Consider the following 24,123-nt stretch of genomic DNA (forward strand, 5'->3'; position numbering starts at 1 on the left):
TCTTTCTGTGCAAATGGTTCATTAAACTGTATGCAATGCCAAGTCATGGGTTCTATCGTAGAGTCTTGTCTTGTCCTGGATCCTTCTGTGCAATCAGCATGACACGCCCCTGATAAGTTATGGTGTCTGACGAGAATTTTCACAAACTCAGAAGAGCTAAATTTCGTTTTCTGTAGTTGCAACGTTAGTATTTTAAGTACAAATTTTGGATGTACAGTTCCTCTGGTTGGTTTTAATCAATGTAGGCACCACGCTAGACTCTTACCTCCTACATGCATACACTGAACTAACTCGATCTGCATTAGACCTTGTTTGGTACTAGTGTTTGCATTAGACCTTGTTTGGTAGTAGTGTTTTAGTGGGAATTAGTGGGGATACCACTCTAGAGTATTGGGTGAATCACTGTTGTTACCCAATTCCCACAAAATCTCATCCCCAGTCCACTAGGTAGGAGTAGAGTATGGATTAAAAAAACTAGCAGAAAGCTCGTGCGTTGCTACGGCCATCTTAAATATAATGGTAAACACTTGACGTGTCTTAATTTGAACTATAATGCAATCGAAATAAAGAAGACATCATAAGTTAAATATTTGCAGCGGGCGGCTCGAGGGGGACCTGAGCAATGCGCCAGACCCGGCTACCTTCCCCCTTCTACAATTTATTATAAAATATGGCCTATTATTGGTTTCACAAGTAGCTTATTCATAAATCCATGTATATGTTGAGTAATAATGTTCTTTATCCACCTATAATGTATAAAGATCCATCACCACAAGAAGACACCCTTTAAACTTGAATCCATGTGGTGATGTTTTTTAGCATAGATCAAGTGAAACCTTATTATAAACTGATCGTAGGCTCTAGAGGCTCATAGTTGTACATAAACCCAATTCAGCTATTGTTACTGTGGAGATAAAAAAAAACTTTAACACATTGGGCTCTGTAAGATATATGTATAGCTGACCGCATATGTAATAAACATAATTAAGCCGCACGCATGTCTCACAAGTCACAATGACATATATATAGCCGTGTAGGTAGGTGCTCAACTGCTAAATCATGTATAACACTTTTTCAATAAAACGTACCTGGTTGCTGCTTCTAAACGCACAATATTGGATGGCACTGCCACTTATGCCAAGTCACTTCTTCCTCCAAACAGTATGCGTCGCCTGTATGTTTATATATAGCAGAAGCTGAAGATTCGATGTGGTCGTGGTCGAACACGGCCGGCCGGCTGTGCTCGATCAGGAGACGGTCAGCGATGTATGTAGCTGTGTTAGATCAGGAAACGGTAAGGTATGTAATACGTTGGCTGGGCCGTTTGATTTATTCATGAGTTGGGCCGTTGGGTTGACATGTGGGCCGTTTGATTTGTGTCGTTTGACGTGTGTCTTTGGGTTTCACCGTTCGTTCGCTGTGGACTCCGGTTTTGCTGGTTTTTTCGGTCGTGGGATTGAGGAGATTGAACTAATAGCGGTCTTTTTTTGACGTACCAAGGTTTATTCACGTACGGACACCACTGATCCGCATTTAATAGGTAAGATTACACTAAAATTTGAGAAAAAGTAGGGATTAAACTCGCTCATACTCTAGCACCAAACATGTATGGGGATAAGTGGGAATTTAAAGTTTGGAGTGGATTATCCTGTTAATCCCATTAAAACTCTAGTACCAAATAAGCCCTTAAAAGCAAATAGATGGAGTATATTAGAAACTTAATAGCTTCACAAATTACAATGGGCAAATCGAAAAAGGACAACATTTCAGACACTGAATTCCCATTACACTTTTGCCCTTTGGAAAAATGCCACTCCAACTTGGCGAAACTTCTAGATTCATAATTTCAGACCTCTTCTCCTTTCAGACCAAAGGAAATTACATCCAGCAGCAGTCTTGCACAAAGTACCCACGCATATTTCTAGATATCATTTTCATACAAGGACAAAAGCACATTCTGGCATAAAGTTCCTAAGCGTATTTCTTTCAACTATCTAACTTCTATGTTATACCATGGAGTTTAGTTGCCTTAACAAATCCTCAAAATACTCTGGACCAGAAGAACCGCTTAACATTCTTTCATCATTTACAAAGCATCAATCTTCAGCTACATGAAATGATTTCTACGCCATTGCTCATTGTGCTTCGAGCAGGATGTTTGAGGCCAAATTGACATCATTATTTGTCAGTGCAAGAGCCTGAACTGAAGAAGCACGATCAAAACCCATGGAAACTAGCGTGGCGATTGAGGACTCCATAGGATCCAGGGTAGTTGTGCGCGCGTCCTGAACCAAAAGGCAAACATTGATCGGGAAGAGGGGTCAGATTAAACCAGTGAATGTCTGCTATGCTCAATCATAAGGGTAATAATCAGAACATAAATGGAACGATGGCTATCTAACATGGTTGAAGAGCAAAAATTAATCATGGTTTTACATAAGGAATCCAGTAATACCATGTGATCTTAAATTAATGTGGAGGTAACTTGATCTTATGACTCTTCCAACTTGGCAAGACCGTTCCACATCAAATAGATGCTTGTTAGAATCATACTGCATTCCACACAGCCAACATTTTATCGCTGAACAGGTATATAACAGAGTTTGAAGAATTTGCATGATACCCTAATTCATCTACAAGGATTAGTCATAGAATAACATCCTAAGCTACAATGGAGACAGCCACAAGGTGCTACAGCTCTATCAAGCTTATTTCGAAGCATACAGTTTGCAGGGAAACTGTAATAAAGTAGTTATATCAGCAAAACTGCATTTCCTTGAGCATTCTATCATTATTCAATAAGTACATACTGAACAGAACAAATGGCCTTTAAAGGAGCACTTCTTTTGAAATATAGATGCTTTAATGTGCTAATCTCTAAACAAAGTCAATATATTGAAAATACTTGCCTCCATCTGACGAGCTTGGCGACGAGGAATATTTTCATCAGTGCTTGAAATTGGTAATCTTTGATAAGAGATGTTAGGCCATGGCCATGATAACCGGGAGAAGATTGAAGTTGCACAATCTGGGACCTGTAATGATCAAAGTCTCAATAACAACGTGGCTGTAGGTATTTAGAGACCCGCACAAGTGCTTATCGCATATGCACATATGGTAAACAACTAAAGATTACCAAGGAAACAGAAATATCCGAGAGAAAAAAGGCCATTCAGAAAATCCCCTAGCCAACAACTATACTTAATCCTTCATGTCAATGCCATCAGACAGCTTCAGTCAGAAACCTAAACAGGATTTTCAGATACTGCACATATCTAACTATACCAATATGCCAACATCTGGGCCATATGTATAAACTAGACTTGTAGAGATAAAATAATTGCACGTAGAAAGCACAATTCAAACTTCTGGAAAGACGTTGACAGAGTGCATTATTCACACTTCTTGAAGATCTTAGTAATTACCTTCAGCCTGCGAATACCAAATATGTTTAGACGGTACAAAAGCCCAGCCAGTATACCAGACAGTCCAGGTATAACAGAACGTCTTCCAGATGAGAAAAGAAGCTGAAGATATAAAATTAAAATATAAAGCTACAACACAACGGAACTGTGGAAGATTTATGACAAGGATAACAATTATCTCAGAACAGACCTGGAGTCCTGCCAAATATATGAATGACTTGTCACATAAACGCAGCCCAAATATGCGAAACTTTGTTGAGATGGGAATGTCAAAGAAGAAGGGTACAAAAGATGCAAATATGAGACCATATGGTCCAGATGTCAATGGGTTGAAAGATGGATCTGCATTTCCATGACCAAGATGTTAGACAAAACAAATAACTACATAAACATGGAAAAGAAATAGCGGGAGTCTAAAAGTCAGAAGAAGAAAATATATATAGTCCAACAGCCAACAGGTGAATATATTACAACAGTTGACTAAAGAAAAACCCACCAAACTTAATGTGGTGAAAACTTGTAATATTATTAGTTATTTTGTTTTCCTTGATTAGAATCCATTATGCGAGGCTTGCTGAAAGGAAGGCTTGGATAGATGGGATATACAAATCCGCCATGTTAAGAGCACTGGAAGCAAGATATATTGAAAGCAAAACCCCATGTTTGGCCATGGTTTGTGTGATCTTCAAGGAAATCATTTTTCACTGTATATGTATCTAGATGGCAGGTAAGCATTTCCATCAGGTTTCCTTGATTAGAATCCATTATGCAAGGCTCGCTCGAAGGAAGGCTTAGCAAGATGGGATATACAAATCCGCCATGCTAAGAGCATTGGAAGCAAGATATGTTGAAAGCAAAACCATGTTTGGCCATGGTTTGTGTGATCTTCACGGAAATCAATTTCACTGTATATGTATCTAGATGGCAGATAAGCATTTCCACCAGGTATGAAGCGACACTAACCTAAGATTTCCCATCTAGTATCAAGTAACCGACCCGTATGAAACAAATATACTTATCTGGTCGCCAACAAATAAAATCAGCATTTGACTGGATACGACATTATGAAAATGAAAAAGAGCAGCCATGCATACCTTGCAGGTAACCTAAAGCTAGGATCTGAAGCAGTACGGACACGGTCATGGAGAATGCGATGAATACCTACATGTTTAAATAAACTATATCAGCACCAGCAAATGAAATATAACAAGTGCATATGCAGTTTCTTAAGAAAAATCTTTACTTACTGCATACTTGTTCGAGCCTATTTGCCGCTCGAACACCCTAAAGTAGTACAGCAAAGCCACTCCAAAGATCAGCTCAGGCGTGGACGAGAAAGCAAACTGCGAGGCAATCGCCCTCCATATCCTCAGATTTTCGTAAATACTCTGCATTCAAAAGGGGTGGTGAACTTAATCAGCTGCATTTCGTGACATTGTTATGTGATAAGACAAGCACCCCCAAACCAACCAAATTGACACAGGCAACGGGGATCCCATTAAATTTGCATCGTCAAAGACTCTCCAGTTAGCACACCACCACACAGAGTTCGCCTTCAGTTCCCACCCTTAATTCAGAGTACAGGCACTAGGTTAGGTATGGTAGGGCAACTTGCCTGGTAGGACAGGCCAAGGTCGAGGAAGCGGCCGCGGAAGCCGAAGGGGACGGAGAAGAGCACGGCAGCGACGACCACGGCTCTCGACACCGGCGCATTGTCTGCAGAAGGCAACAGAGGGCTTGCTGGTCAGATTATTCTACAAATGTTGCGGTTCACAGCAGTAGACAAAAAAGGAGAAATACGCCCAAACTAAAGGGGAATCGAGACTTCGATTCAGTTGGGGAGAGTAGTAATCAGGGGAGTAGGGTGCGTACGGAAACCCGGAAGCCCGCCGCTCATCGCCGGCATCCGGAGGGGGCCAGTAGGAAAGATCGGTGGATTCGCCGGCGGGGCAGGCTGCGGGGCGGGGCCGGCGGAGCAACTCGAGGATCCAGCCGAGTCTGACCTGTGGAACGTGGAGCTAGTTGGAAGACGAGGCGGGCCCTACGAACATTTACCGACAAGGCAGGAACACTCCATCAAATTTGCTCTCTAGAAAAATAGTACTCCGTACTCAAATTTACTTGAAGATTAAGTTTAAATTTTCTTGGTTTACTGAGTCGTCTGAGATTTTTCCAGTCGGCGTCTTCTTCTTCGAAATAGGCTTCCGCCCCGCTATATTAATATAGAAAACGACCCGATACAACGAACGCGCTGGGGCCGCAGCACAACAACCAAGCCCAAACAAAAAAGAAAAAGAAAGATAAGAGAAACAAATGCCGACTACGGCTGAGCAACGAACACGAAAACAACTCGCAACCGCTGCGCCCTCCGGAACAGTACCACCACGCTCCTAGCAGATCCGAATCGCCGCATACCAAGCAACACCTTCAACAAGGAAAACGACGACGACCGCCGTCGCTGCCCGGACTAGTCCTAGGGTTTCCCCCGGTATGCGGAGGTGATGGGGGAGAGGTACACGCGACACCCTTCAGGAAGGAAAGACGGCACCCACAGGCGTCGCCGCGTCGGTGTCGGACAAGCCGACAAGGATTTCTCCCGACCCACACCGCCACCACCCCGAACAAACCGAACTGCTCCACCTCTTGTCGTCCACCAGCGTACGCCACCACGGTCTTGAAGCCATCGTCGCTGTCGCTCAAAGGTCACCAACGCGAGGCCTAGAAACAAGATAAGGCGAGCGCAAGGTCGGAGATAGCAACGACGACAACCATGCCGGAGGAACAACCTCCACCGCCCGAGCCGGCGGTAGTCGGCCGGACGTAGTAGCGAGACCAAGTCGGGCCCAAGCCGGCCCGTCCAAGTACTCCGCCGCCACGCTGCTACCGGCCGGATGTGTGCGCCATCGCCAACCCCCGCCACCACACCTCCGCTGCTTCCGGGAGACCGGTGTCGAGCCGGGGGCCGGAGGCCCGCCCAGCCCAGATCGGGCCCGGATGGGCCCGGATCGAGGCGAGCGAGCGCCGCCGGCCGTCCGGCCACCCCGCCGCCCCGCCGCCCAACGGCGGCGCCGCGCGTCACCTCCCGGCCGACCTGCGGATACCACGCCGCCGGATCGACCGCCGCCGGCCGGACTCGCACCGCCGCCATCGAGAGGCCGCCGCGCCCCCTCCGCGCGACGGGTAGTGGCGGCCCCGCCGCCGCCGGCACCGCACGGACAACGCCCGGCGGCCCACGCCGACGGCGGCGGCGAGAGAGGCGGGGAGGAGGGCGGGGAAGGGGACTAGGGTTTTCGCCCGTCGCCCGCGGGGGGGGGCGAGCGAGCGAAGCGGGGCGTTTTTTCTATTGAGGGAGGGGGGGGGGGGGCACTAGCCTGCTAGCTTTCCAGTCGGCGTCGGGAACAATCGATACGCCCTTGAGATCCATGCAAAAGTGCACATTTTTTTCAACTATGAGCAGATGAACAATCATTACAACAGTGTGAACAATTTTAGATCTGTACGAAAAATTAGTAAAGTACAAACTGACGAATAATATTTTCTCAGTCAAAGGAGATCATATATACTACTAGATATTCTTCCACTAAATTGATTATTTCGACATGTTGAACATTATTCTAGTCTTGTATGCATAATTTTGCAAACTTGACGGAGACATATACCTCTTTTCAGCACCAATAATTTTACTGTTGGTTATCCTCACAATTGTCAACAACACAACCATTTTTAGAACTTGTTAAAATTGTACGGAGTACTTGTGAATTCTAAAAATTGATTCTAAAATTTAGGCAACTTAGAAGGGTAGGGTGCAAAACTTATAAACTGATGCGCAAAACATATCCCCGCCGCGCCCCCGCCAGGTAAGTTACATAAACTGTGATGCAAAATACATTTCGTCCTTTCTGCATATGTCGTGAAAGACTAACTTTGTATGAGAACTTGCACGAATAAATTTCTGGTCGTTACCTTAGGTTTAAAACAAATACAGTAGCTTTATGCGCATCCGGGCTCACTTGTCAAGGCAAATGCTCTTCAAGTTTCTTGTTTGTTGCGGGTTTCTACTTGTTCTAAAGGAAGGCAAATGCACATGAACAATGCTTTTTGTGCTTTGGACACCAGGTAAGTGTCGTGTCATTAGTTATATTTTTAAAATTTTAAATTGGTGGATCCTGCTCCCACAAGTATGTCAGATAGCTCTTAGGTCTACAGTGAAACCAGCATATAGAAGAAGCTTCACTTCTATCTGCTCGGCTCAACGAGTTGCAAATGAAGTCAATACAACTACTTGTTTAGCCAAACTGGGATGAGCTAACCACGCAACTAAGAGAATTACTTTGGCTCTTCGATGCATGATTCTACCTTGTTTGGGCTACAAAAGCAATGCACGCTACGGAACTCACGGTGAATACTAGCTAGCTGTTCCTGTCATAGAGTTGCTCGGTGAGCAGACTCTAAGTGTGCTTCATGCGAGTCGACTAATTTTTTTTTAGACGGAGGCAAAAGCTTTGCCCCATTCATTATTTAAAAGGAGAGTGCCCGATTTTTAGGAGAAAAACAGATGAAAACCTACAATCCACACCAACAACGCACCCACACACCCACGATCAAGCATAACCAAGACCCGAACAACAACAAAAGAGACCACAAAGCAACGCAAATGAACACTCCAAACACGACACTTCAATACCGTGCCGACAAAGACTGGCCATGACACCGGGGTCACCCATCAATCAACCACGGATCCAGGGTAGGTAGTAACCAATGTGGCGGGAAAATCGCAAACCTCTCTAGTGACGACAACTCCAGGGATCGTTGCACCAATATGAACCTCATACCTACCGGACTCAGGCGAACGAGAGACCGCATCATCAACAACATCACTCTTCTCAAAATCAAGGTCAGACATGATCTGCAACACCGGAGCTAAGATTCCGTCTATTCCCTCGTTCTCATAGGCATATGGCACAACATGTTGCGATGATCGACCGAGACTGCCACGAGGTGAGAAACAATTGTAGAGATGTTGTTCCTCAACCACAAATGACATCTGCTCAGCAAAGCCAAGTGAGCGAAGCATGCACGGTGGCGAGGTCATGTCCACTAGAAAAACAAGCCTCCATCCGCTCCAAAAAACACCAACGGATGCCAATAACAGATTGAGCCTTGCCACCTCTTCACGAAGGGGACAAGACGACTAGGGACTCAAATTTCTGATGCATCTCAATCCTACTAGATCCCACTAGTGTCAAACACTCCAATACTCGAAGCCTTCTCTTTTCCTGTCAGGTTGTCACCCTATACTCTTCTACTTCTGTTCGTACAATTTGCTTTCCCAATTTCTCGTTACGTTGCGTAGAGAAAGTAGCTATTTATTCATGGGAATGTAACACCAACTTCACATAGAGTATGGACTATGGTAGTGTACAAAAATAAGTGGAGTACCTGAAACTTCACCGCCGCATCACTGTTCACCAACAAGCCCAACTACCTTTAATTTAATTTAATTATTCTCCTTTGTCACAAAAATAATAGGTTGCCAACATGTACACATGTATGGTTACTCATGTGACGTTCTGAAGAAAAAGTTAAATATTTCTTAACAACCTTATAGACTTCTACAGTAGATAAATTTATTATGACAATAATTAGGCACGCCTCTATCGCGATCACGACGACCTGCAAAATTTGCGATTATGAGCATTCACAAACTTTGCAATTATGAGCTTTCACTTTGCACGATTGAGGCACTAGATGGTCACATTCATACAAAAATTCCTACGGTGGCATGCAACCGGATTTTATCCAACTGCCCACCTAGCTATCCCACAAAATAAAAATACACAATGATTTTATTGTGTAATATTCATATGAAATTTACATGTCTAGAATTTGGAAAATGAAACTTCACGCTTGGTAAGATTCTACGTCACCACGCGGAGTCGTCAAGTCATGCATGTATCCGACAGGTGCTACACATAGGTCATGTCTTATAGAGGCATCAAGTCATGCTGTTGCTGCCGGACCGAAGGTGGTGCGACAGTGACCGGAAGCGGCCAGTATGGGACAGCGGTATCCGGTCAGCAAGCTGTTATTAGCCGGTCAAGTGCTGACGGTAGAGACGGCTTTGATGATGACATTATGCTAATTTGGATTTTCTCTTCCTGCTAGCTAGGTGATGGATGGATAATGGAACATATATTCAGAACTTGAAAGTGTTAGTAGGAAATTTTAGTGGTTGGGGATCTTTGCTGCATCTTGATATACCATAAATCAAATGCCATCATTCTTTATATAGATATTAGATATATGAATTTGCTATCTGTAAGACTTTTTACTTGACCTTTCCATACTTCCCCGCAGAAAGGAAAAGTGAGACCTGCTCATGTTGTTGATGTTCCTGAGCATGCAAGGCTGAAACTAGACATTTCTAGACAGCTGGCACTAAAAGATGGCATTAAGAGACAGTTTATTAGGAATGGCCTACTGCTTTAGCTGCTAAAGATTGAATCGATGAGCAACCTTGACGTTGAAGAGCGATTCGACAAGCAAGCTCGCAGCGAATCGGGGCCGCTCAAATTTCCCATGCATCTCATTTCTACAGAGATTCCACTATCAGTTGAACGCAATGACCATGCTCTCCTCCTTCTCGCACATACTCTTCTTACCGTTTGTGCTGGTTGTTCTCTCCAATTTTCCATTATATTTTTTCGATAAAATAAATATATTAATATCAAAAGATACCAATTACATTCAACCTCTGCAAATATAAGAACTATTTATTTGCCGAATGAAACAATATCATGGACGAGTGTGACGTATGGTATGCAAGTGCAGCTACTGAAACTTCATTACTGCATCACCGTTCACCAACCAACTCAGCCACCACCGATTTGATTACCTATTGCCGCGAGTCCCAGTGGTTCCCAAAATGTACAGCCTTCTCAATTACTGTAGACACCACATGGGCAGCTTGGAGAAAAAGACAAAGTATATATGCTTGAGTAGATTAACGATTACATTGCATTTTTTGTACTATAATTAGGGATGTTTATATTCATGCAAATTCATCTGCGGAGACCAGGGGCGGAGCTCCCCTTAGGGCAAGATGGGGCAGCTGCCCTACCTTTATGTTTGGATAAAAACTACATATATTCACGTATGTTGTTATGTGTATACAATGTTCATTATTTTCTGTTAAGTAAATCAGACTTTTTGATCCCATAAGAACTCAGATTTAGATGTTTAAATAGGCAAATTAAAGTTTTAGAAGAGGCACACAACTCCCATGTCTTGATTTACTTTATTTGATATCATCTTTCCAAAACCTTTTGGCGATCTAGAAGAACAAGTCTATGAGGGATAAATTTTGAGAAATTCCAAATTTCAACACAATGAGAGGCTACTTCGTGATTAGTCAAATATACATGCAATCCTTACATATCAAAGTGTAGTTAAAAAACATGTGCACTTTTACAACTATTAATATGTTAGTCCCAATAAATATAATAAAACTTATCAAGTATCATGAATAATAATATTAGAATCATCAAAATAGTAGACATGTTTCGTATGAGCGTGCTACATAGATCCACATAGCGGGATATATTTAAAAGCAAAAATGATATACTCACGGGAAGATCTGTACGAGATTTGTTTACGGGCACGACGTGGACTTGAGTGATAGGAAGAGAGTCCTTCACCAGTTCTTGCAAGATCTCATGCGGTCGCTCGGTGGTTGCCAACTCATCCCGTAAAAAAATCCTGTACGAATCTCCGGTAAGTGTAGCATTCTTATCGTGCTGAAACTAAGAAAGATTTTCAAAAAGAAGCTATAGCTTTTCTACTATCTACGACTTTTGGATGGAAATAAAACATCACTTTTGTTATGTTTATAGGTTCTACTTCTATTTAAAGATGTTGCTATTACCTTGCGTTTATAAATAGTATACCAATTCAAATAAACAAGTTTTACGTTGAGGTGATGCGATCAGGGCCGGTCCTAAGATTTCGGAGGCCCGGGCGAAACTAAAATTTTGGACCCCTCTTTTTTTTCACATGTATGAGATGATGAAAAATAAATATTCATATAAAACAATGTTTACATGATACCTTAATTTTTTTTCCGCCAATTTCTAGAAGCAAAGTTCGTGACGATGGAATCAATATCAAACTCGTCCATTAATTTCTTGTCGATGTATAGAGTTGTCAAACCAGTTAACCCCGCTCCCACAAATAAGAACAACAACTGCTAATCAAAATTCAGAACCCGAATTATAGGTGAGCATATAGTAGGATTCCAAGAGAACTGCAACGGGCGTTCTTACCTTCTATCTTAATCTAATACGCAGATCGGATGATTGCCTGATTGACGATGGCCGGACTGGGACTTCCAACTGCGATGACCACTGGCCAGCGGACTAGCAGGCAACACCGTAGTCCGCAGGAGGGCAGCACTCAGCATATCGTCTCGTGGTCGGTAGGTCGCGATCGGGGAGTGTGAGGGTAGGAACCAGGCGGCCTAGGCGATAGCCACGAACCGCGAGAGAGCAAGCAGGGAATCGAGGCGCCGGGCTCGGAAAAATTGGCGATGTTTCACATATTGATAGATGTAACGGATTTCAGGCGCTCACTCAAGTCGTGGCTGGCCAGCTGTTGCCTGCCAAAACCCAACGGCGAGCAGCGACGAGCAACACGAAGAACCGGGAGGCTTCCAAGATGGCTGGTGGGCCCTGGTCCCTCGGTCGACGGCCCGCAATGCTCTGGCACACGTCCTGACGGTCGCAAGGGCGTGCCACCTGACCTATACCTGGTCGTGGAGGTGTTGATCGCTTCGATTAGTTTCTCGCATGGTAGACACGTAAACATTAAATGAGCCTCGATCGGCTCTCGGGTTATCTCGCTCATCGGCTCAAAGAGCCGATTGACCCATGGTTCATGTTAGATCTTGCAATAACATGGGCGTCCTGCTTCATTAATATTAAGCTAAATCGATCTACGATAGTTTAGGGTTTTCACCGTATAACCGGAACATCCTACACGTAGTTGAGCCTAGCAGATACGAAAGATGATGGAAAACTAACTCTAAAAGAGGCCTAAAAACCAACACGGAGTCGATTCCCGGAACATCCCTTCTAGGATCGGCAAGTCATACCTAACGCACTACCGGATCGTTCAACCCGTTTGCAAGGCCTAACCATACGGATATTAAACTAATCCTTGAAGAACAAGGAGCAACTATAATAGATCAAATCTACTAAATAAAGATGAAGCAAGATGCCACCCTTACACCTAAGATAGGTGTAAGGGCGGCTAGATATCGAGGGGCGGCATAGCTAAGCAAGCATATCAGAAGAACAACGATGCAAGCCCCAAGACATCTACGATAAGTAGTGTTACTCGCCATCAATAAGGCTTCAGTACGAGTAACACTAGATAACGAATAAACCTATACTGCCTAGATCGCAAGATGCGATCTAGGCAGCATGATGCTTACCCGGGAGAAACCCTCGAAACAAGGGGTGGCGATGCGCCTAGATTGTGTTTGTTGTGAACGTGATTGTCCTCCTTTCTCAATAACCCTAGATACATATTTATAGTCCGTGAACTTTCTAATTCGGGAATAAACCTAACCGTGTACGGGTTAAACTCTATCTCTTGATTCTAATCTACTATAATATACAGATACACGGGCAATCTAGCCCAAACTCTCGTGCAAGGCCGCTTCAGAGACACTCCACGTGTATATCCTCCAAGCCCATCTCAATTACGGTCCATCTCCTGATTTGGCCAAAATCTGGTGATAACACATGCCCCCTGGTTTTGGTAATGATAATTTCAAAACCACTCTGTTTTTTCTTCGTAGGGTCATGTCGTGGCAGAGCAGAACCGTCACAGTACCCTTCATCATGATGCCTTGCCTTCTCAACTTCTCTGCATGATTTGACAGTTTTGACACCATGTCCTCGGGAACCGCCGTAGCATTAAATCTCCACTATATCCCCTTTATTTAACCGCATCGAGCAATTCGCTTCTTCATCCCCAGTAGCCATCGGAAAACCCTCCTTCGCACCATGGATTCCTCCTCCTCCTCTACCTCATCGGAACTTTCCTCTCTTCTTTCCTTATACGGAGTCTGAAAATTTCGAAAATCCAGTCTCCTTCAGGCTAGACAGCTTTGCCGATGAAGCCAACACTCGGCAATTGTATTCCATCATGATCCGTCCCTGCTTCCTTCCAGTTGGCATGAGCACCTCAAACAGGATCATCAAACCTGGTTATGAGTCTTATCAGCCGGTCGTAGCAGCCCGGCAATTTGGTCTTGGGCAGGTGTCTCCTCATTTCTTCCTCCACCACTTAATAGAGAGCAGAGCTGATCTGCCAGATGTCCTCACGGGTTAGAGGTGTTACTCTTTTTTTGACGCTCTAACCATCCCAATTCCTCACAACCTCTCTTTCACCTCATCAACCGATGGTTTTGAGACTTAGTGGCCAATGTGGAAGACTCATGCCTTCAGGAGAGCTCTAGGACCGTTGTTGAAACAACTTGATGCTGAATATGACGTCCCTGCAGAACAGGTACCATTACTCACAAATTTTCTTGAAGTGGCTCACAATGATTTCTTTCCTTTTATAATCCTGCTCTATCTTCTTGCAGCAACAAGACGGTCCCGTAACCCGTACATGATGACGGCTCCCCTTTCAACTTCCTCCCACCAGCCTCCGTGGTCCTCTTCTGCAAAAACTCACCACCCTTGAAAAAGGTCGTGATGCAGAGCCAGCCGATTCCACAAAAATCGGCTTCCAAGAGTAGAGAATCTTCTAGGCCAGCTGCCCCCCGAGCCTCAGCTAAGGCGAGAACAGCAGTGAGGAAAGTAGCTGCCAGGAAGACCTTGAAGCGCCAAAACCCTACTCCAGCCCAAGAAAGTTTGCACGTAAGCTAACCCCTGTCCTGGCTGATTTCATCCATCTTTCTAGGCTTCTGCAATCATGCTTGTATTTCTTTTACAGACTTCTACTGAAGAAAACTCCAGCGAGGGGACACAGTCCAGTCGAGGGGACTCGAGCTCGGGCCACTCTGGGAAAACCACCACGCAGAGCCAGCCAGACTTGCCACCGTCGGCTTCCAAGAAAAGGTCAGCTCCTGAACCCGCCGCTTCCCAAGCTCCAATCGAAGCGAGGCAGGGCGGATTACGCACAAAGAGCCGATGTATCAAGAGAGCTCGCAAGGAACCGCAAACCTCTTCATCAAACCAGGAGGTTTTGGATGTAATTACTTTACATATTCTCTTTGGCTCATGTTTCGTGCTAACCTGTTGCTGTTCTTAACGGCTAACCACTTCCTCTCGCGGACCGATGACACCTCCAGTGGGGAAGTTGAGGAAGTATTGATGCCATCCGCCACCCTGGACCTAACAACTTCTGACAGTGTAGCTGACAAGGTTGCCACCTTGGCCAAGCCCACAGCAGAAACACAAGAGCCGGTCACCTCTTCATCGGCTCTTCCCCTGGTCTTAGGAGAGGTACACTCCCTTTCCTTAGCTCTGCCTTTCTCTTTTGCTGTATACTGACGTTGTTCTCATTGTTTGTCGTGGTTATGACCTCTCAAGCCTCGCTAACATTCGACCCCGAATCCATCGAGCCAGCTACGTCTAAAACAAGTGCAGAGTTCGGGCCCAGCGCTACGCGTGATCAACTCCAGCATCTCAAGGCTCTGCTCTCCTCCTCAATTGAGACATTGGTTGAAGACCCCAGAGAAGTGAAGAGCATCCTTGAAGACATCCAACCTCATCTCCCGGTGACGTTGCAGGTGAAACTCTGGCCGGTTGTGACTCTGCCTGCTTATAGGTCAAGGGTGAAATTGGCTCGTCAGAGAATTGGCCTACACCACGCCCAACTCCCGTTGAAAGCCGATATTGCAGACAAATGTCAGCGGCTTAATGAGAAAAAGGCAGTTTTGGACGCCAAAACTGACACCTCTGTCAGTACTGCTGAACTTGAGACTTTGCGCAAGGAGTTGGAGGACCTTGAAGAGAGAGTCCGGGCCACCAAACAGATCATCCAAGATAAGGAAGCTCTTATTGCCCACTCCCACGATGAAGCAGAAGGCCTCAAAGCTTAACTGAAGACTGATCTGGCCGAAATATGTGCCCTGAACAAGCAGCTGGTGACAGGCCAGGATGAAGATGATGAGGCCGAGATCGCCGAGGTGGATCGTGTTCGAGCTAACGCCCTCCATGCCCTTGAGGCATTCCTTCAGTAGAGCTTCTCTATGTAATCTGATAACCGCTCAATTAAGCTTGTACCGGTTTGTACTCCTCGAGTCGATGGCTGTACATCGGCTTTTTTATTCTAAAGTCGATGTCTGTGCATCGGCTGTACTTTGTTTTTTTTTTATTTGGCCGATTTCATGTATCGGCCCCCATGCCTCACTGTCCATCATCCCATATACTTAGGAAATATTTATTGCGAATCTTTCTTGCGATGCTGGTCATTGACAACCCCTGGGAACATACTTCATGGCCTTGTATTTTATCCGTTTAGGTGCCCCCCGAGCCGAATCTTTCAAGTAATTGAAGATATCAGCTCTCAAGTCATCTTACTATGACTAAGTGACATGCTCGTGGTGAGATCATTGCTTTTTATTTTTTGGGGCCGATCGCAAGGATCGGCCTTGCCACGTACGTCTACTGACTTTGGTCTTGCTACTCTGTCAGGCCGGTGGATAAGACCAGCCTCACCCCGTTTTTTGAAGCTTCGATGCGCTCACAGCCGTCCAAACTGATTCCAGAGATCTGCTCTTGGTCGTCTGCATCCCAGATATTCATGCCAGCTAGTGAGATCTCGATCGAGTCATCTGCATGAACGACCTCCAATTCATCTCCATCCCACTGTATCAGGCATTGGTGCATCGTGGATGGAATGCAGCAGTTAGCGTGAATCCAATCCCTCCCTAGCAGGACAACGTAGGTGCTTTTGCTGTCGACGATGAAGAATGACGTAGGGATGGTTTTCCGGCCTATGGTTAGATCCACGTTCAGAACGCCTTGTGCTTCTGATGCTTGGCCGTTGAAATCGCTTAGTGTGACGTTGGTCTTGATCGGATCTTCGTTAGAGCGTCCCAAACACCGTAGCATGGAGTATGGCATTATATTGACTGCTGCTCCCGTGTCGACCAACATCTTGTTGACAGGCTGCCCATTGATATAACCTCTTAGGTACAGGGCCTTCAAGTGCTTGTAGCTCCTTTCTCGTGGCTTCTCAAAGATAACTGGCCGTGGACCGCAGTCAAACTGTGCTACTGGCACTTCTTCAGTTCTTGGAGCATGAAACTCCGACGGCAGTAAAAACACCATATTTGTGTCAGCCGATGCCTTTGCATCAGCTTTTGTCTGCTTGGGGCGCCATTATTTCCTTGGCGGGCGCGCCTCCGTCTCCAATGTTTGCTGAATTTTCACGGCCAGATCGGGCCGTGCTTTCCTCAATGTGTACAGGTACTGCGCTTCGGCTTCTTCCAAGTTGCGTAGCCGCTGAACCCCGCGCTTCCGGGAATGACTCGAGTCCATCAGGGCACCACCTTGGTCGGTGGTACCTATCTTCTTCTTCTTCTTCTTCTGACTCCTCGAAGTCTTCATCTTGAGAGGACTCAGCTCGTTTATTCCGAGGTGGGAGAGGCCCTAGACGCTTGAACACTGAAACCTCACTTGTGTCCTTCCTCTGCTGTCTACATTCTGGGCAGTTGTCGATTGTAGGCAATCGGCTCATTCCTGAGTCCCAGCAGTGCTTAAAGAAAGGACAATCCCAGTGCCTGTCCATGTCTTTCTGCTCTCTTGATCTCCCTTTAGCGCGGTGTTCATATCCTTCATCGTCTCTGTCATATCGACGATGTTTTCTATTGTCTGCATCAAACCGATGATATCTGTCGTCATCCACGTCATACCGCCGATGTCGGTCATACTGATATTCATATTTGTTAAGGAGATGCGCGGAGAGTGGTCGCTGGTACCGCACGCTTCTCACTTCTTCCTCGGTGAGGTACCGTCTGTTATCATATTGGGGCCGGTCGCGTGGATCGGCCTCCTTCTTATCCTTGCCACGGGAGTGACTGCTGTCCTCTTTATCTTTACCATGGCGGTCTACAGGCCCTGCCATGTTGATATCGAAAGAGAAAACCGGCTGACGCTTCGTGGCATGGTTGAGCTCCACCATGTTGACGCCCGGAAACGGTTGCATGTCCACTTTCATGGCAAACTGATCGAAGATTAATCGGCCTTGTTCTATCGCCATTTGAATCTGTCCGCGCAACACTTTGCAGTCGTTGGTGGCGTGGGTGAACGTGTGATGCCATTTGCAGTATGGTCTCCCGTTCAACTCTTGTACCGTAGGGATTTTATGGCCTTCGGGTAACTTCAGCTGTTTTTCCTTCAGCAGCAAATCGAAAATCTGCTCAGTTTTGCTTATATCAAAGTCAAACCCTTTTGCAGGCCCTGGTTGTTTCACCCATTTGCAGGACACGGGTACTGCCCCCCGAGCCCATTCAGCCACGGCGACTTCCTGATCTTCTGCAGAGTCTTCAACTTCTTCTGCCTCGACCAGGCCTATCGGGCGCTTGAACTTGTCTTGGTACAATTCTGGGTGGCGCTGCTCATACAATGTCAGTTTCTGGACCATATGCGCCAGCGAATTTTAGTCCACTTGGAAAGTCAGATCCTTGAGCGGCGCTGCGAGGCCTGCCACTGCCAGCTCGGCTGCTTCTTTCTCAGTTAAACGAACCGAATAACATCGGTTCTTGACAGTTCTGAAACGTTGAATGTACTCAGACACCGTCTCTCCCCGCCTTTGCCGCACCTGCGTCAGATCGGCAATGCCGCCTTCGGTAGCTTCGAGTGATATTGTACATGAAACCGCTCTTCCGCTTGCTTCCATGTCCGAACTGAATCTGGTGGCAACGGGGTGTACCACCCAAAAGCTGGACCCGTGAGCGATTGCGCAAAGAACCTTACACGTAGCGGGTCTGTTGCTGAAACCATGCCCAACTGTGCCAAATATCGGCTCACATGCTCAATTGAGCTAGACCCTTCTGATCCACTGAACTTTGTGAAGTCAGGGAGCCGATACTTAGGCGGCAGCGGGATCAGGTCATATTCATTGGGATACGGCTTGGAATAGCCGATTGTTCTCCTCTTTGGCAGGATACCGAACTGATCTCTCAGGATTGCACTGATTTGATCCACGGTATGAGCTGCAGGGGTTGAGCTTTCATGACTCGTTCCGGTGGCATATTTAGCTAGCCACACCTATTTCTCAGCGTCTGCTCCGTAACTCCCTCCTCGCTCCAGCAATCCCTCCCTGCTGCAATCTGGTTCGTGTGCGCCCAGTTGTTGCAGTCCGGCACGTATGTGCACACGTATCCATGTGGGATCTCTTTGGGCGGCTCATACAAGAATTGGTAATCGCCAGGATCACCTCGAACCTTGTAGACGACGTATGCCGGTGAACCTTGTTGCTGTGGAGCTGCAAGCGTGAATGGTCGTTGTGGCTTGGTGTGGAACAGTATCTCTCCCTGGTGAGCCCCTAGGGCAGGTCCTCACGGAGAATACTGATGCTTCATGATTTCCTGAACCACACGAAGCGTAACACGCTCAAAAGCGTTCACCAGGCTCTCAGAATGACGATGTAGAGAATGAGCCACCATATAATTGGTTTCCTGGCGCAGGGCTCTGGTGCGCTCCTCCGAAGGAAGAGACAGATCTACTCCATCGAGCATGCCTTCGGGTGTGAATCCTTTGAACCTAATGCCGTGTGAACGGGTTTTTTCGAAAGAGCCGATGAGATCGGCTTCGAAGAGAGCCTTAAGCTCATCATACTTCTTCTTGTGCTCTTCAGGCAGCTCTTCGTACTTGACTGGTTCGCTTGACATCTCAGCTGCAGATGTTGACGTGGTTGTTGCAGATTGTCCCACCGGGCGTGCCTGAATGTGTTGCTCGCCAAAACCCACCGGCGAGCGAGCGACGAGCAACACGAAGAGCCGGGAGGCTTCCAAGACGGCTGGTGGGCCCCTGGTCCCTCGGTCGACGGCCCGCAATGCTCGGCACACGTCCCGACGGTCGCAAGGGCGTGCCACCTGACCTATACCTGGTCAGGGAGGTGTTGGATCGCTTCGATTAATTTCCTGCATGGTAGACACGTAAACATTAAATGAGCCTCGATCGGCTCTCAGGTTATCCTGCTCATCGGCTCAAAGAGCCAATTGACCCATGGTTCATGTTAGATCTTGCAATAACATGGGCGTCCTGCTTCATTAATATTAAGCTAAATCGATCTACGACAGTTTTAGGGTTTTCACCGTATAACCGGAACATCCTACACGTAGTTGAGCCTAGCAGATACGAAAGATGATGGAAAACTAACCCTAAAAGAGGCCTAAAAACCAACACGGAGTCGATTCCCGGAACATCCCTTCTAGGATCGGCAAGCCATACCTAACGCACTACCGGATCGTTCAACCCGTTTGCAAGGCCTAACCATACGGATATTAAACTAATCCTTGAAGAACAAGGAGCAACTATAACAGATCAAATCTACTAAATAAAGATGAAGCAAGATGCCACCCTTACACCGCTAAGCAAGCATATCAGAAGAACAACGATGCAAGCCCCAAGACATCTACGATAAGTAGTGTTACTCGCCATCAACAAGGCTTCGAGACGAGTAACACCGGATAACGAATAAACCTATACTCGCCTAGATCGCAAGATGCGATCTAGGCAGACATGATGCTTACCCGGGAGAAACCCTCGAAACAAGGGGTGGCGATGCGCCTAGATTGTGTTTGTTGTGAACGTGATTGTCCTCCTTTCTCAATAACCCTAGATACATATTTATAGTCCGTGGACTTTCTAATTCGGGAATAAACCTAACCGTGTACGGGTTAAACTCTATCTCTTGATTCTAATCTACTATAATATACAGATACACAGGCAATCTAGCCCAAACTGTCGTGCAAGGCCGCTTCAGAGACACTCCACGTGTATATCCTCCAAGCCCATCTCAATTACGGCCCATCTCCTGATTTGGCCAAAATCTGGTGATAACACCAGCCGGATTGGAAACCAATAGGAAAAGAAAAGGTCCAACTTTAGACCAAGCCATCTAAAATCGTAAAACTGCTCTCTTTTTCTGCAATGTATAGTAAGCCTATACAGAAAATATGGGCCCCCATTTTTCTGGGCCCGGGCCGGCCCTGGATGCGATCAAATTTTGATAGGAATCCTTTAAAAATTGGAAAAACTGACTTACACAATACAAATATAGGGGAGGGGCACGTGCCCACCCTCCCCTAAACTACCCATGGTTCAAGTTAAATAATACCGTATGATTTTGCCCTACCAAACTTTCAGAACGTCCCCCGCCACTGACAGAGTATTAATTTTTTCTTATTAACACGAGATAAGTGTTAGGCATTACTAATTCATAAATATACAATCACATATTTACACGAAACACAAGTAAATTCGTAGAAATCCGAGAAGTTAACAACCAGAAACTAAGGTAGTACAATACAATACCAATACCAGTGACAGAAACTACTATGGAGCACGGAACTCCCAATTAAGCACAAGTTAGCGAACTTGGCCGAGATTCAGCGACGACAGAGACAATACACGTAAGTCGGACGACAAAGTCCAACTCGCATGGAGGAACTTTGCTACTTTCTTCAAACATAAGAGACAAGAGTTTTCCGTTTCTAACATCTCATTGGCCCCTTCATGGAAGAAAAGGCGAGAGCAAAGGACACACGTGCTCGAGATTTTGAGGGAGGTTCTAGTGCCAATGTGAGTACGGAAGAAAAGCTTCCAATCCCAAAAGTTCAAGAGCAAGAATAACAAATGCGAAGGCAAAGAAGGCAAGTTTGATGGCAAGAACAAGGCCTCACACTCAACCAACTTCAAGAAGAAGACTGATAAGAAGAAAGGGGCTTGCCACGTATGTGGTGAGCCTGACCATTAGGCTATTGCCCTAATCGCTATGATAAGCGTGGGAACGGCGGCAAGACCGCTAATGTTGTTATTGCTGGCGATACTGAGATGAAGGACGCTGGGTACGGTATTTCCCCTACTATCCTTTCAGTATGCAACTCTCCTGATTGGTGGATTGATATGGGTGCCAATGCACATGTATGTTCTGATGTTTCCATGTTTTCCTCTTATCAGGTCGCAAGGAATTGCTCCATGTTGATGGGAAACGGCTCACGTGCTTCTGTTCATGGTGCTGGTACGGTAAATCTGAAGTTTACTTCGGGAAAGACCATCCAACTGAAGAATGTGCAGCACGTTCCCTCCATCAATAAGAATCTCGTTAGCGGATCGCTTTTGTGTCGAGATGGTTTTAAATTGGTTTTTGAGTCCAATAAAGTTGTAATTTTTTAGTATGGATAATTTGTTGGAAAAGGTTATGAGTGCGGAGGCTTGTTCCGCTTATCTTTATCAGACTTATGTACTCCAATTATTAATCATGTTAGCAATGATAGTGAGTCCAATATTTGGCATTCACGACTTTGTCATATTAATTTTGGGTGCATGATGCGGCTAGCCATTATGAATTTAATTCCAAAATTTACTACCGTCAAGAGTTCCAAGTGTCAAGTGTGTGTGTGCAAGCTAAGCAACCTCGCAAGTCTCACAAGACTGTTGATGTAAGATATTTGTTACCGCTTGAACTCATACATTCAGATCTTTGTGAGATGAATGGCGAGTTGACAAAAGGTGGAAAAGATATTTCATGACGTTAATTGATGACTCCACTCGATATTGTTATGTGTACCTTCTGAAATCTAAAGATGAAGCCTTTAATCACTTCAAAATCTATAAAGTCGAGCGTGAAAACCAACTTGATCAAAAGATTAAACGGCTTAGGTCTGATCGTGGTGGAGAGTATTTTTCCAATGAGTTTGATTCTTTTTGTGCGGAGAATGGTATTATCCATGAGAGGACGCCTCCCTACTCACCTCAGTCTAATGGGGTGGCCGAAAGAAAGAACTGTACTCTAACTGATTTGGTTAACGCCATGTTAGATACATCGGGTCTATCCAAGGTATGGTGTGGGAGGCGATAATGACCGCGTGTCATGTCCTAAACTGGGTTCCCACAAAGAACAAAACCATTACTCTGTTTGAGGAATGGGAAAGGAAAATGCTGAAACTCTCATACTTACGTACTTGGGGTTGCTTGGTGAAAGTGAATGTGCCAATACCCAAGAAGCGCAAGCTTGGACCAAAAACCGTGGATTGTGTTTTTATGGGATATGCATTTCATAGCATTGGCTATAGATTTTTGATAGTGAAATCTGAGGTATCCGACATGCATGTTGGTACAATTATGGAGTCGAATGATGCGACTTTCTCTGAGGACATCTTTCCCATGAAAGACAAGTCTAGCTCATCAAATCAGGATATGCCTAGTTCATCAAGTCAGGAGTTAGTTACAATTCCTGAACCTACCATTGCCATAGAACACTATGATAATCCTGTGGAGGACGACAATGAAGCTCCCAAAAGGAGCAAGATACAGAGGACTGCAAAGTCCTTTGGTCATGATTTCATTGTGTACCCCGTGGATGATACCCGCACTTCTATTTCAGAAGCCTGTGCATCTCAGGATGCTAACTACTGGAAGGAAGCTGTCAGTAGCGAGATGGATTCCATCTTAGCTAATGGAACTTGGGAGGTTACTGATCGTCCTTATGGGTGCAAACCTGTAGGATGCAAGTGGGTGTTCAATAAAAATCTTAGGCCCGATGGTACTATTGAAAAGTACAAGGCACGACTTGTAGCCAAGGGTTATACTCATAAAGAAGGCGAAGACTTCTTTGACACATACTCACCTGTAGCTCGACTGACCACTATTCGAGTACTACTTTCCTTGGCTGCCTCACATGGTCTTCTCGTTCATCAAATGAATGTTAAGACAGCTGTCCTAAATGGAGATCTCGATGAGGAAATTTACATGGAGCAGCCTGATGGATTTTTAGTAGATGGTCAAGAAGGAAAGGTGTGTAAGTTGTTGAAGTCTTTGTATGGTCTTAAGCAAGCACCTAAGTAGTGGCATGAGAAGTTCGAAAGAACCTTAACCGCTGAAGGCTTTGTTGTAAACGAAGCTGACAAGTGTGTATACTATCGCTATGGTGGGGGCGAGGGAGTTATCCTTTGTCTATATGTTGATGACATATTGATATTTGGGACCAGCCTTATTGTCATTAAGGAGGTCAAAGATTTCTCGTCTTGTTGTTTTGAAATGAAGGACTTAGGGGTAGCTGATGTAATCTTAAACATCAAGCTTCTCAAGGATGACGATGGTGGGATTACATTGCTTCAATCCCACTATGTGGAAAAGATATTGAGTCACTTCGGGTATAGCGACTGCAAGTGTTCTCCAATGCCTTATGATCCTAGCGTTATAATTCGAAAGAACAAAAGAGCTGCTAGAGATCAATTGAGATATTCTCAAATCATTGGCTCGCTTATGTATTTTGCTAGCGCCACGAGGCCTGGCATCTCTTTTGTTGTAAGCAAATTGGCTCGATTTGTATCAAAACATGGAGATGTTCATTGGCATCCTCTTGAGAGAGTTTTGCGCTATTTGAAAGGCACTGCGAGTTATGTTATTCACTACAGAGGGTATCCGAGGGTAGTTGAGGGTTATAGTGA

General features: G+C 45.4%; 1 protein-coding gene across 1 annotated transcript; it reads right to left on the reverse strand.

The window, feature by feature from the left end:
• Positions 1-1,820: 1,820 nt before the first annotated feature.
• On the reverse strand, positions 1,821-5,382 carry LOC124661743 (rhomboid-like protein 20). Its single transcript, XM_047199621.1, has 8 exons — positions 5,298-5,382; positions 5,041-5,141; positions 4,673-4,813; positions 4,520-4,586; positions 3,616-3,767; positions 3,426-3,527; positions 2,910-3,035; positions 1,821-2,285 (listed from the first exon to the last, which is right to left on the reverse strand). The coding sequence occupies exons 1-8, from the start codon at positions 5,329-5,331 to the stop codon at positions 2,136-2,138; spliced, it is 873 nt and encodes a 290-aa protein (XP_047055577.1). The 5' UTR covers positions 5,332-5,382; the 3' UTR covers positions 1,821-2,135.
• Positions 5,383-24,123: the final 18,741 nt, after the last annotated feature.

This window comes from Lolium rigidum, chromosome 6, assembly GCF_022539505.1.
Source record: "Lolium rigidum isolate FL_2022 chromosome 6, APGP_CSIRO_Lrig_0.1, whole genome shotgun sequence".
In the NCBI taxonomy this organism is placed as follows: Eukaryota; Viridiplantae; Streptophyta; class Magnoliopsida; order Poales; family Poaceae; genus Lolium; species Lolium rigidum.